Here is a 14,430-nt window from a genome sequence, read left to right as displayed (position 1 = left end):
CCACATCAATCCTGGAATTCACCAACACGCATGACGTCAAGAGAACAGATGATGCTTCCAACCAGTGGAAGAGAGGAAAGGCAGGACAGAGCAAAGGTCTGAGCCACAATAAGCCATGGCAGAAAATATATGTATTTTAGGACTCTGATCTTGCACATACTGAAGTCAATGAGAGTTTTACAATTGACCTCAATGGAAGCAGGATTAAACCCATGGTATCTATGGCAATGGGCAACGCTTTTATTGTTTATAGAGAAGCAGAAACTCAAGGGTCTATTTTCACCTGTGGCTTGCTTCTCCAGCTCCCAGTCTCGTAGTGATCAGGTATGAAGACAGGAACCTGCAGAGATGTGACAAATCTGTTACCAGTCAAAATGCAGGTTTTCAGTAACATGCAATTATGTTGTCATAACACTCACAGCCAATATCAGACTCTTGATTGATACATATCTCAGTATAGCAAGTAACAGAATCAATAAAAGAATGTTGTTTAACAGTGCAAGAACTTATTTCTAGTATTTTTGACTTTGCCACAGCTTGGCAAGGAATAGACAACTATCTGCAGAAGTTTTAGTCAAGTATTCTAGGTTTTATTTTCATATATAAATCTTAGTGCTTCAGCCAAATAAGGGTTTCTGGTAAAATTTCCGAGGTCCCAGGGTGCTGTAATTGGATTAAGACACAAGGCTGTTTGTAAATGTGGCAATGCCAGCCAAAGAAGTTGCAATGGGAAACACGCATACTTTCCACATTATAGAGAACTGTGGGGAGGGAAATAGAGAAGGGGAGTGTTCAGCGGGACGCTCCACCCTTTCATTTGAAGACAGATTGCTGCCACCATGAACAAGAAAGGCACTTCCAAGGTGTCTGAAGACAGATGCAAATGTGGAGATCCCAGATGTGATCCCTTCTCCCCCTCAACGTCTGTCTAAACCCTTGAATCCTAGACACTGCCTTTAGCTCTATAGACAAGTCTGGGTTCTAGTGAAGTATCACCTGAATTAAACTGGCCCCAGGAGACTTTTTGAGCCAAAACTCTCTCCTGCAGGATGCTGAGAAAACAGCACACCAAATCACGGTTGTTTTAAGCTATTAAATTCTCTCAACAGCTGTGTAACACAGTTTCAAAGTCAAATATTTTCAATAGAATAAAATGATTTTATCACAGATTAACATAATTAATAGTATTAATTTCAAGAGGCATTGTCACTGTAACAAAACAAAAATCCATTTGTTTGATTTTTTTCAGATGACAAATACCCTAACATGCTGCAAAATCTTCTGTATTCCCTACCTCCATTTCACTGTGAAGGGGCTTACATCAGGTTGTTGTGTCATTATGTTGAACTGAGGATTGGGGAGTTTGCAAGCCTCCCAGACAATGTGAAATTTAAGGTGCGTTGCAGCGGGTATTTCTACACTCTGGTCATCACAGACAAGGAAAAGGCTGAGAAATTGAAACAGTCCCTGCCACCAGGTTTGGCTGTGAAGGAGCTGAAATGAACCAGTCGTGCCCAGAGCTTTTCATATGTGAGATAATAAAAATAACTCCACAATGAACCACAGAAGTTGAAATGAAAAGCCCTATTAGGTCACAGAAACAGTGTTACCCTTTCTCACAATGTTATTACAAGTCTCACAATATTTGATATTTTACTTAAAGTCCCAGTTCTTGGAGATAAGTGACTATGTACTTGAGAATCTCAGCTAGGATTAAGAGAAACAATTAAGTTGCCAGCCCTCATGGTTGAGGAGAAGAGCTTGCAAATGTGACTCCCAGTGTGACCTACAGATTAAAAACCAGATGCCAAATAAAAAGACGCCACCTTTAAAAAAACCTAATGATTTTTAAGCCAGTCTTGTGACTTTGGGGACCCTTTTGGCACTGGCAATACTGCAGAAAGCCTATTGACTGAGTGTGACATGCCCCAGAGTATATTTTGGACTGTGGAATTGCTGTGCCCCCTTAACTCTCCAGTCTGGTGTGCTCTATGCCCTGTTTTGCTGTGTGAGCTGCCACTGTGCCCACTCACCCCAGCCTCCAGCATGCAAGTCACCCCCCAAGACATACACCAGAATGCTATGCCTAGCCACTCTTGAATTACAAATGGGGCAACACCTGCCTATCCATAGTGCCAGCCTTGCACCCCAGAAATCTGAGTCTTACCTTGCTCAAGACCCCCTTGATCAGAGTAAGCTCATTAATTAGTTTGTCATTCCATCAAAGGATATGAATATACACCAGCCTTTGTAACCTGAGTAGATTCCCCAAAATTCAGTCAAAAACACACAGGCTTAGCTAAAACATTAAAATAAGTTTATTAACTACAGAAAGACAGATTTTAGTGATTATAAGTGGTATAGGCATAGAAAATCAGAACTGATTACAAAAAGAAATAAAAGATACAATTGCAGTCCAATTCCTAAACTTTACCAAGCTAAATCAAATTTGAAGTGATAAGGTTTCTCTTACCCAAAACCCTATAGCAGTCTGTGCCAACTGGAAAGTTTTTCCAGTTAGGACCACTCCCACCCAGTTCAAATGTTTCTATGTCTTCCAAACAATCTTGTTACCTTCAATATGGGGAGGAGGAGAGGTGGCCTGGTGATGTCATTGTCCCTTATTTTATACTCTCCTCCCAGTGCTGGAAAAATCCTTGCTGTGTCATGCCCTGCATTCAGTCCTTCAGATTAATTGCAAATTCTTGCTTACATCCTTCGTTTACGTGAGGCTTGACATGTAAGGGTTGTGTTCACAATTCCTTATTTCTAAGGAACTAGTCTGTGGATGTTTCCCAGACTTACAACATGTTTCAGTAACAAATCTATAGCAAAATCTCATCACTTCACACACAACGATGAGTCAGACTCCTGTTGAAATGCATGTAACAGATTATGACTTTTCCAGTGATATCTCACAAGACATTGTTCAAGATTCATCATAATTTTGTGAAAGTGGTGACCACAACAGTGGTCCAATCCCCCTATAACAAACCCCGTTGCCTACTCTGTCCCCATATCTACTCTAGCGACACCATCAGAGGACCCAACCACATGAGCCACACCATCAGGAGCTCATTCACCTGCACATCTACTAATGACAGGTTTCAGAGTAACAGCTGTGTTAGTCTGTATTCGCAAAAAGAAAAGGAGTACTTGTGGCACCTTAGAGACTAACCAATTTATTTGAGCATAAGCTTTCGTGAGCTACAGCTCACTTCATCGGATGCATACTGTGAAAAGTACAGACAATCTTTTATACACACAAAGCATGAAAAAATGGGTGTTTACCACTACAAAAGGAAATGGCCCAACTTGATTATCATACACATTGTAAGGAGAGTGATCACTTTAGATAAGCTATTACCAGCAGGAGAGTGGGGTGGGGGGGAGAGAAAACCTTTTGTAGTGGTAAACATCCATTTTTTCATGCTTTGTATGTATAAAAGATCTTCTATACTTTCCACAGTATGCATCCAATGAAGTGAGCTGTAGCTCACGAAAGCTTATGCTCAAATAAATTGGTTAGTCTCTAAGGTGCCACAAGTACTCCTTTTCTTTTTACATTTACTAATGTGATCCATGCCATCATGTGTCAGCAATGCCCCTCTGCCATGTACACTGGCCAAACCAGACAGTCTCTACGTAAAAGAATAAATGGACACAAATCAGACATCAGGAATGGTAACATAAAAAAGCCAGTAGGAGAACACTTCAATCTTCATGGACATTCTATAACCTTTAAAAGTAGCCATACTTCAACAAAAAAACTTCAAAAACAGACTTCAAAGAGAAACTGCAGAGCTACAATTCATTTGCCAATTTAACACCATTAATTTGGGCTTGAATAGTGACTGGGAGTGGCTGGCTCACTGCAAAAGCAATTTTCCCTCTCTTGGAATTGACGCCTCCTCATCAATTATTGGGAATGGATCACATCCACCCTGATTGAACTGGCCCTGTCAACACTGGTTCTCCACTTGTAAGGTATCTCCCTTCTCTTCATGGATCAGCATATTTATGCCTGCATCTGTAATTTTCACTCCATGCATCTGAAGAAGTGGTTTTTTTCCCCACGAAACCTTATGCCCAAATCAATCTGTTAGCCTTTAAGGTGCCACTGGACTCCTCGTTGTTTTTGTGGACACAGACGAACACGGCTATCCCTCTGATACTTAACAGTGTAGACAGGGATGGCTCTCCCACTGAACTCTGTGGATCTGCACCCAGGCTGGCTTTAACACCCCTGCCCAGTTTCATAGATTCCAAGGCCTGATGGGCCAACTGTGCTTAAATTATTAGGGGGGAGGAGAGGCTGAGGGAACTGGGAGTGTTTAGTCTGCAGAAGAGAAGAATGAGGGGGGATTTGATAGCTGCTTTCAACTACCTGAAAGGGGGTTCCAAAGAGGATGGCTCTAGACTGTTCTCAGTGGTAGCTGATGACAGAACAAGGAGTAATGGTCTCAAGTTGCAGTGGGGGAGGTTTAGGTTGGATATTAGGAAAAACTTTTTCACTAGGAGGGTGGTGAAGCACTGGAATGGGTTACCTAGGGAGGTGGTGGAATCTCCTTCCTTAGATATTTTTAAGGTCAGGCTTGACGAAGCCCTGGCTGGGATGATTTAGTTGGGGATTGGTCCTGCTTTGAGCAGGGGGCTGGACCAGATGACCTCCTGAGGTCCCTTCCACCCCTGATATTCTAGGATTCTATGATTGTGATCACCTAGCCTGACTTCCTTTATAGTACAGGCCATGGAACTCCCTCAAAATATTCCTAGGGAAGATATTTTAGGAGAACACCCAATCTTGATTTAAAAATGATCAGTGATGGAGACTCCCCCATGACCCTGGGGAAGTTGTTCCCATGGTTACTTACTCACTGTTACAAATGTACACTTCTTTCCAGTCTGAGTTTGTCTAGCTCCAATTCCCAGCATTTAGATGGTGGTGTACCTTTCTCCGCTAGATCGAGGAGCAGAGCACGCAAGGGGGCTGGATGTGGGGGGAGGGAGCCAAGGCCACCCCAGTCCAGTGAGACAGGACAGGAAGGCAAAGGGCACTTGAGCCCTGTGATCCCTTTTACCCCCCTCAACTATGCTGCCCTTGAGCCTCTGACCCCGGTAACCCCCTGACTCCTGGGAGTCTCCGTTCCCTGTGACCCCTGACCCGCAGGTGTCCCTGGAGCCTCTGACCCCCTGATATCCATGCTCCCCGTCACCCCGGACCCCCGGGCACCTCTGCACCCCGTGACCCCTGGCCTCTGGGCATCTCTGCACCCCCTGACCCCCGGGCACCCCCTGACCCCTCTGCACCCCCTGACCTCGGGGCACCTCTGCACCCCCTGACCCCTCTGCACCCCGTGACCCCTGGCCTCTGGGCATCTCTGCACCCCCTGACCCCCGGGCACCCCCTGACCCCTCTGCACCCCCTGACCCCTGGGCATCTCTGCACCCCGGACCCCCGCGCCTCAGTTGACGTTTTCCGGGAGCCCGCGCCGGGGCTGGGGCCCGGTGGAAGCCGCGGGGGCGCAGCGGGCGCCTCCCTTCCCCGGATGCTGCGGGCGCTTCCGGGAGCGGCGCCGGCCCCAGCCCGATCCGGCCGAGCCCCCGCAGCTCCGCGGCCTGCGCCATGGCGGCCGCCTTCAGGAAAGCGGCCAAGGCCGGGCAGCGGCAGCACCGGGAGCGGGGACAGGTGAGGCCGCGAGACGCCGCGTCGGGCCCTTGTGAGGCGCCCGAGCCCGCCGCGCGCGAGCCCGGCCCCCCCCCGAGCCCGCCGCGCGCGAGGCAGGGCCCCCCCCGAGCCCGCCGCGCGCGAGGCAGGGCCCCCCCCCCCCGAGCCCGCCGCGCGCGAGGCAGGGGCCCCCCCCGTCCCCCCCCCGAGCCCGCCGCGCGCGAGGCAGGGCCCCCCCCGTCCCCCCTACCCGGCAGCCTCCCCCGGGGCCCCGCCGGCAGCGCCTCGCTCAGCCCCGTGTCTCGCTTCGCTTTTCCAGCCCCGGTCCCGCAGGCAGCTGGGCCTGCTGGAGAAGAAGGAGGATTACAAGCGCCGCGCCGAGTGAGTCCCGCCGCGCCCGGCTCGGGCCGGGGTCCCCGGGGGGGGCGCGGGGCGGAGCGGGGGGTCCCCGGGGGGGGCGGGGGTCCCGGGGCGGGGCGGGGGGTCCCCGGGAGCTGACCCCGGCCCCGCCGTCAGTGCGCGGTGCAGCCTGAGCAGAGTCGCCTTGTCCGGGGTTTGCTGGGGCCCTGCGCCTGCGGCCGGCTCGGCGGGGGCTTCGCTTTACTCCTCTGGGCGTCCTCCTGGGACTGGCAGGTTCCGTGTGAACGCTGGCGTGTCTGGTGTTGAGATCTAAGAGAGCGGAGCCCTGGGAGGAGAAGAGCCCCCTCTGACAGTGACGACCACCCACCTTGAAAACAAACCCAAACCCCCTTTCCTCGGTGGCGTTCGTGGCTGAGCTTCTTGCCGGTCTGTGGGCTCTGCTCTCACTGAGACTGGCGGGTGGGATGAGTGAGCCGCAGCTGGGACTTTCGCCCTGAACACGTGGAGAGGATCATGCTGGCAGCTTGGAGAACGGAATAAATCCAGTGGATAAATGGTCTGTGGATTTCTCCTTCTATTTAAATGTCTTTTGTGGTGCTGCAAAGCTGCAAGGCTCGGGAGGATTTAGCATCATTATTGAGCGTTTCATTTGATGGGCGTGCCCACGTGAATGCAGGTGATGTCAAACATATTGTCTTGTTTTTCAGTGACTATCACAAGAAACAGAATGTGCTCAAAGCGCTTCGCAAGAAAGCCCTGGAGAAAAATCCTGATGAGTTTTATTTTAAAATGACCCGTGTGCACCTCCAGGTGAGAATCTGGTTTGTTGTATTCAGACAGGGTGGCCTTATTCTGCTTTGAGTAATGAATGTCTGGGTTTCTTCTGCCTCTCTTCTCCCCCCCCTAAAAAAAATTATTATATATGATTAAATAGCCTGGTACCCACTGTGGTTGGCTGTAGAGTGGCCTGCTCCTGATATCAGGGGAGATGCTCATTTTACCCTCTGGAGTCTTTATTAGAAGAGTAAGGCATTGAAGGGCTCTTCCTCTGCCCTAGTAGCTTAGGCCTTGTCTACTCTACAAAGTTTGTTGGCCAAAGGCAGCTTTTGTCGGCAAAACAGGGGAGGTGTACACACTACAAAGCTACTTTTGGCCGCAAAACTCTGCCGTTTTGCGACAAAACCCCCTCAACAAGCCGCATGAAGCCTTTTGCTGTAAAGTTAAAGCAGCAAAGTGTCAGTGTAGACACGCTGTTTGTTTTGTCGATGGAACTGGCTTCCGCCAGCATCCCACGATGCCTGCCGTGACCGCTCTGCTCGCTGGTTTGATCTGCAGGCATGTGCCCCTCCCCTCTGGAAAGTATCTTACAGCTGAGTGCGCAAAGAGCAAATCGTTGGAATGCACCTTTTGTTCTGCCCTGCGCTAGGTACACAGCAGCAGGCAGACTGCGGCTGGGCGGGGGTGGGGGACTGCTTTGACATTCTTCAGCACAGAGAGCTCGCAGAGCTGCCCGGGATGCCGCTCCCAGAAGCTATGGAGGCTGTCGGAAAACTTGGAGGGAATCACAACTGCGGGTTGTGCTGAGCAAAGCTGGAGGCTGGCAAGGGAGGGGGGGGGTTGGGTTCCCTCCCCCTGCTTCAGGATAGGTCAGTCAGCCTGCTTCGCCCCCCCCCCCCCCCGCATCACACGATCCAGTTGAAAAGCCACTGACAATCTACTAGGATGCCCCTTGAATGATGGGATTGAGAAACCTGCATCATGTGATGCTATACCTGCCTCATGAGGCATTTCAAGCCCTTCCCAAAGCACCCTGCAGTCAGTTGCACAGTGGGATAGCTACCACAGTGCATTTCTTTCTCTGTCGATGCAAGAGCTGTTAGTATGGATGCACTCTGCTGACACAAGGAACTAGTATGGACATGCAACAGCGGTTTTAATTAAAGTGCTTTAATTAAAGCGGCATAACTCTTGCTGAGACAACTTTGTAGTGTAGACCAGTGGTTCTCAAAGCCGGTCCGCCACTTATTCAGGGAAAGCCCCTGGCGGGCTGGGCCAGTTTGTTTATCTGCTGCGTCCGCAGGTTTGGCCGATTGCGGCTCTCACTGGCCATGGTTCCCTGCTCCAGGCCAATGGGGGCTGCAGGAAGAGCGGCCAGCACATCCTCGGCCCGTGCCGCTTCCCACAGCCCCCATTGGCCTGGAGCAGTGAACCGCGGGCAGTGGGAGTTGCAATCGGCCGAACCTGCGGATGCGGCAGGTAAACAAACCGGCCCGGCCCGCCAGGAGTTTCCCTGAACAAACGGTGGACCGGCTTTGAGAACCACTGGTGTAGACAAGGCCTTACTTTTAGGAGCGTGTTCATCTCTGCAGTTAATGTACTTTGTTTGCTTTTAGGATGGAGTTCATGTAATTAAGCAGCCAAAGGAAGAGGTGACCCAGGAACAGCTGAAGGTGATGAGGACACAGGATCTCAAATATATAGAAATGAAAAGAGTGGCAGAGGCTAAGGTAATAGTCTTTACTGATCCTCTCATTATCGTCCAGTTTGTTCATAATGAATACATTTTACCTTCATTTGTTCCATTGGCTGATAGGCATTTGTTTGATCATGTCAGATTTCAGTCATACCAGAAATGACAGAAGAAAATGTCAATACAGCTCAGTTGTATATAGGGATCTTTGATTGAAACTGTGTCCTAGACTGCTCCGTTGCTTAGACAGTGCATGGTATGCTGGATAAACTATCGTAAAACATTATGTAGATTTTAGACATTAAATGCTTAGCCTCGTTTCTGATGTTTAGCGTGAATTGAAAATTATTGATTCTGAAATAACTGTTTAGTTTTAAAGGGATGCAGTCAATTTAGATCAAGTTCTGTCTGAAAATGTTATATCTGCTGTTACACTAGCAGCTAAGATCTCTGTAATGAGACTAGAGAAACAAAAGCCTTTGTGTCTTTGCCAGTACTTTGAGGATGGTCATTTCTATTCTTTCCTCTATGTGGTTAAAAGAAAAGGAGGACTTTTGGCACCTTAGAGACTAACCAATTTATTTGAGCATAAGCTTTCGCAAGCTACAGCTCACTTCATCGGATGCATCGTATGAGCCGTAGCTCACGAAAGCTTATGCTCAAATAAATTTGTTAGTCTCTAAGGTGCCACAAGAACTCCTTTTCTTTTTGCGGATACAGACTAACACGGCTGCTACTCTGAGATCTATGTGGTTAGTTTCCTCTTGTTTGTGTGGCTTTCTCATGCAGCAAACAGGAGAGAAAAATAGGAAAATGACTGTAAAATTACAAACCTAACCAGGGGTTCGGGGAGGGATAGTACTTTAAATTCTTCTTGAATTGACAAGGTTTTAAAGAGACACAAATGTAAACCATGGACTAATTGTCTGGTTGTTATCTGTTTACCAAAGAATTAATAGGAATGAAGAGTTTAGATATTAAGAAAATATTTGTTGCTGAGACGCAAAGGAAGCATTGCCCGCTGCTGAAGGCTAAGTTTTTTCTCCTCCCCACAGAAAATCGAAAGGATGAAATCGGAGCTCCACCTGCTGGACGCTCAGGGGAAGCAATCAAACAAGCACGTGTTCTTTTTTGATACCAAAAAAGAAGGTAAGATTAGGGCTTTATTTACTGAAAAAGAACTTCCCTTCAGCATCTTTAGGCTGTCCCCAAATCTTTAAAATTGTGTGGTTGTTCCTTCACACCTTTCTCTTTGAGGGGGATCCTGTCTCAGAAATGGTGACTTGTCTGAGGCTCTGGGGCTCATTATTGAACAGTGAAGGAGATGGATTGTCCCACTTGCTCGGGCAGTTGGGCTGGACCTCACACCTGCATAGGGCAAAAAGTGACCTACTACTCTCCATCTCTTAGCAAGTATAAGCCACATATTTGGATGAAATGCTGAATCTGTCCCAAGAAATTTGCTGAACTTTCGTTACTAATCTTAAATTCTTTTAAAAAAATGTTTTTAGTTCAAGAATTTGATGTTGCAACTCACCTGAACACATCCCCAGAGCTAGTGGACAGAGTGTATAACCGACCTACCATTGAAACCCTGCAGAAGGAAACAGTAAAAGGAGCCACTGAGCCAGCCCATTTAAAGGTAGACTCTTTTGCCACCCTTTGATTTAGCATTCAGTAGCAAATGGGGTCCTTACATTTTTAAAAGTAAAGTGCAGCGGGCACTAGGAAGAGTCCATTGGAGCATTCTCTGGGTGAACAAGTTTGCTTTTATAGTCTAAGGCTTTTTGGTGGTGATACCAGGGGTTGAGGGGCACAGTGTCTAAGAGTCAGGGACTGATTGGCATCCGTACTCATGGTGCCAGCCTTTCATATCTGGAATCCTGTAATCAAATCTTCCCTAAGACCAGAAGCAGAAAAGCAGTTTAGTCACATCCTGGTGAATTAGGGACACTTGTCTGCACTGCAAAACAGTGGGCATGACAGGCATTCTTTCCTTACCAGAACAGCAGTAAGAAATGGTGCTGGATGTCAGGCTTGAGATGGATTGGCAGAACATATGTAGTAAGGTGGCATAGCATGAGTGCACACTATGCTGCTGAGTATGTCTCTTGCAGAAGCTTCATTGTCTTTTGATAGTTTTGCTCCCTAAAAGAGGCAGTTTAAATTGATGCTAATAGCATTTGTATTACATCTTACAAGTCCTGCATGGATGGTGGACTTTTTTCTTAGGAGTCTCTCTTCTTATGGCCCTGTTAATTCTCTTCCACTGAGGCAATCATCAGTATGCACTCCAAAAGTGCTATTGGGAAGTACAGCTTGAAGTACAGATAGAACCATTGGTGACTCCATGTGCAGATTTGGTATTTTACTGCTGTCTCTGTTCCTTATAGAAATGGTGTTTAATTGGGTTTCCAGGATTTTAAGAAGTCCTGGTATGGGGAAACTTCATTCATTTGTTTGTTTTTATATATATATATATATATATATATAAAAAAGTGTAATAATGCTGCATCTGAGCACTTCAGAAAAACAACAAAAAAAGAATCTTGTAGCCCTAAGTGGGGATACGGAGGAGCTTCCTGTGAAATGGGTGGCTTTAGTAGATACAAATATACAGACTCTGCCTCTTTCCTTTGCACTTGGCAATCATAATACCCTGGATATATGCAGAGATTTGTCTCCTCTGTTATTTCTATGGCTCTTGGTTAATAAAGTTATACTTGGATTCTCTTTCCTTCTGTCTTTGAACACAGTGGGGTTTGTGGTCCAGTACTCTGCCTCCTCCTCTTTCCTGTGAAGGTATTTAGGCTGAAATCTCATTTCCTAGCTGTTCTTTAATTTAAAATATATTTCACACAGGCCTCTGTTCTCCAGCTTGAATTGCTTAGACAGCACCAGCTTTGCTCCTGATGTTTTAATTTCATAGCAGTTCTCGCTCTCTCAGAAGCAGCTAAGCATGGGTTTAGCAGTATAAATGCCTCCTAATTAGTTTGGATATATTGGGCAGTCTTGTAAGCTTGAGTCAGTATGTGCAATAAGGTAAAAATAAAGGTGTTTAAAATTGCTCATAAGATTGCAGCATGCTCTTCTTAAATCAGATGTTGGATAACGTTCCCCACTGCCCTCCCTCCTGCCAGCCTTCCCACTCTGGCTTGGCGTTAAAGTGGTTGGACTAGTTTCAGCTGATGGGTTTTCTCCTCTTCCAAAGACTTAGTCACATTGTAAACATGTGGGGACCTGTCCTGTTCAATGATATTAACGAGGTCACACCTGCAGCCGTGCCACCTTGTGCTTTGAGCCCATCAGCTCTCACAAGTTAAGCAGAATCAGTTGGGTTACTGTTTGGCTGGGAGGTCTCCAAGCAATATCTTGACTTCAGGAACTGGTCTTGGTGACCCTTTTTGCTCTGAATCAGTACAGAGCTAAAACCCAGCATGGTGCTAGAAGGCTATCCAGTTCAAGATTCGCTTCGGTGCCTCAAGAGCCATATAGTGGCTGAGTGTAAACAGCAGCAGACTCAGCAGGTATAGACTGTAATCTCTTTCTCAGCACTGAGCAAGCTCTGCCCTTCATTCAGAAAGGACTGCCACTCGTGCACTGGAGGTCTTAGCCACAACCACACTTACAAGCTGTAAAACTGTCAGCATCATCTTTAGTCACAAAGGACAAGAAGAAGAAAAAGCTAGGAGGTCCTTTGCTGCTGTGGCATATTGACTTTTGGATGAGCTGTAAAACCAAGATTCCAGCCAAATATCATCAGAGAAGACCTAGAGGCCTATTGTCCTAATTATCTTGCCTGTGTTAACCCCTTAGGTCCCTGCTAGAAATATGGTATGTGCAAGGAAATCTCAGCTCAAGGAGTTAAACAATGAGCCTTTTGGAAGCAACCACAAAATTGGTATTGGGTACTTCAATAGAACTTTTCGTTTGTGGAACTTGTATGGTTTTTTGTTTAATCAAAAACTCAGGGAGTCACCCTAAGTGTGATCCCTGGCAGCCTGGGATGAGTTGAGGGAGAGAATATATTTTTCTTGTTCTTTTGCTCTACTAAAAAATGCTCTTTTCCGCCTTCAGAAATTAGCCCAACAAAGGAAGCACCAGTACAGCCTCCTGAAACAGCGTATTGAGCGTGAAAAGAAGATGTTTATTATTGCTCAGAAGATCCAGGCACGCAAAGACCTCTTGGTGAGGGAGCAAAGACTTAACTCTTGTTCTTTGGACTCTACTTGTTGAGGGTCTTAGAACTGAGAACAGGTTGTCTATGTGTGTGCACGTTTCCTTACTTGTTGTGGAGCATTTCAGGTAGCTCCTTATAAAATTTACCAAGAAACATTCCTGCCGTAATGGTAGCACAGATAACTTGTTTATATGATATTGAACCCATTCAGGCCTTTGTTCCGTAAATTTAGGGCAGAGTCAGTTCTCTGTGTAGCCTGATCAATCTACTGTAAAGTGCTGTGTAAATTGGAAACTGGAGCTGTGGAGTAGCAGAAGGGAGGAACGAGGAGGTTGTGGTCTCTCTAGATTAGGAACAGATCCTCAAAATTCCAATGACTCTAAAGAGATTTTCTGTGTCAGTGGGGACTTGCCAGTCACAGAAAGGGGTTGTGTGGCTAGCACCACAAGTAGACGAAAAAGCAGATGAAAATATCTTCTGCCCACTAAAGATGAGGAATTGCCCAGTTACCACTGAAGCTAATCTGCACCTCCAGTTCCACCAGCACTTCCATTTTCTCCCCGTAGGGTACGTTTCTCTCATCATTTGATAGGAAAGAAACTAATTGTTTGTTTTCATTTCAGGACAAAACTTACAAAGTGAAGGTGAAGAAAGAAACCATAAATAGCCCAGCTGTTTACAAATTCAAATTCCAACGGAAACGTTAATTTTTCTGGGAAATAGTTTTTGATGTCCTTGTGTAGATCTAGTTGACATAACGAATGTGTTGCTTCTTGTGGAGAAGTGCTGGTATTTTGTCAGCATCAGGCTTATTTTCACTGCAGTTTAATGTTTTGTCAAAGTAAGCCCTATGGGTATTTGTAACTATAACACGTTCTATTTAATAAATCCAAGAAGATTTCTGCTTCAGTTTTGGTATTTACACATTGGAAACCCCAGAAGAGGTGTCCAGATACCTTGGTGAAAACCCCAAGAGAGAGATGCTGAGCTTGTAACTACATTTTTGATAGGCATTTTGTGTGCACAATACACAAACAAAGGGGAGACTGGACCCTGACCAGGGACAGGGGTAAAGTTTGTGGCTAGGGGATGGTGATCTGCCTAGGTCTGGTGAAGGCTCCAGAGCAGCTCTCCTGTCCTGATGCTCTAGATGGTAAAAGTCTAGGATCAATCTCTAAGCATCCGTTTTCTCTGTTCCATTGCATCTCTCTTCTACCCCCCCGAGCGACAAGTTACACTGACATAAGGGTTCATGTGCACAGCGTTGTGTCTGCGGGAAAGCTTCTCCTGCTGACATAGCTTATGCCGCCCGTGGAAGTGGTTATTTGATGCCAACGGGAGAGCTCTCTCCCATCGGTATAGATCGTCTTCACCAGATGCGCTGCAGTGGTGCAGCTGTCTCGGTACAGCTGAGGACCTGCAGCACTGTATGTATATTCATACCTTAAGAAGCTAGAATAAAAAATTTTGGTGTAGGAGCAAGTGATGAATTACCTACATAAGACCGGTCATACAGTGTCAGACCAAAGGTCCATCTATCCCAGTATCCTGTCTTCCAACAGTGGCCAATGGCAGGTGCTTCAGAGGGAAAAGAACAGAACAGGTAATCGTCTGCCACTACTGGGGGAGAAAAAACTCAGCAACAGTTGTCAGTCCAAATGTGTAGTAGAGATAATACTAGGCAGGCAGATAACTGTCCTCAGATCTTCCTACTCAGTGATGCTTTCGTGTGCAGAATCCAGGGCAGAAATG

General features: G+C 46.7%; 1 protein-coding gene across 1 annotated transcript; it reads left to right on the top strand.

Moving 5' to 3' along the window:
- Nucleotides 1–5,562: 5,562 nt before the first annotated feature.
- On the top strand, nucleotides 5,563–13,577 carry UTP11 (UTP11 small subunit processome component). The gene is made up of 8 exons (XM_074934146.1): nucleotides 5,563–5,689; nucleotides 5,988–6,049; nucleotides 6,736–6,838; nucleotides 8,422–8,535; nucleotides 9,554–9,647; nucleotides 10,010–10,140; nucleotides 12,576–12,686; nucleotides 13,302–13,577. The coding sequence occupies exons 1-8, from the start codon at nucleotides 5,627–5,629 to the stop codon at nucleotides 13,383–13,385; spliced, it is 762 nt and encodes a 253-aa protein (XP_074790247.1). The 5' UTR covers nucleotides 5,563–5,626; the 3' UTR covers nucleotides 13,386–13,577.
- The last annotated feature ends 853 nt before the right edge of the window (nucleotides 13,578–14,430 follow it).

The sequence above is a fragment of the Natator depressus genome, chromosome 19 (assembly GCF_965152275.1).
Source record: "Natator depressus isolate rNatDep1 chromosome 19, rNatDep2.hap1, whole genome shotgun sequence".
Taxonomy (NCBI): Eukaryota; Metazoa; Chordata; order Testudines; family Cheloniidae; genus Natator; species Natator depressus.
Note: the sequence above shows the minus strand (reverse complement) of the source record. Positions and strands in the feature narration are given on the sequence as shown.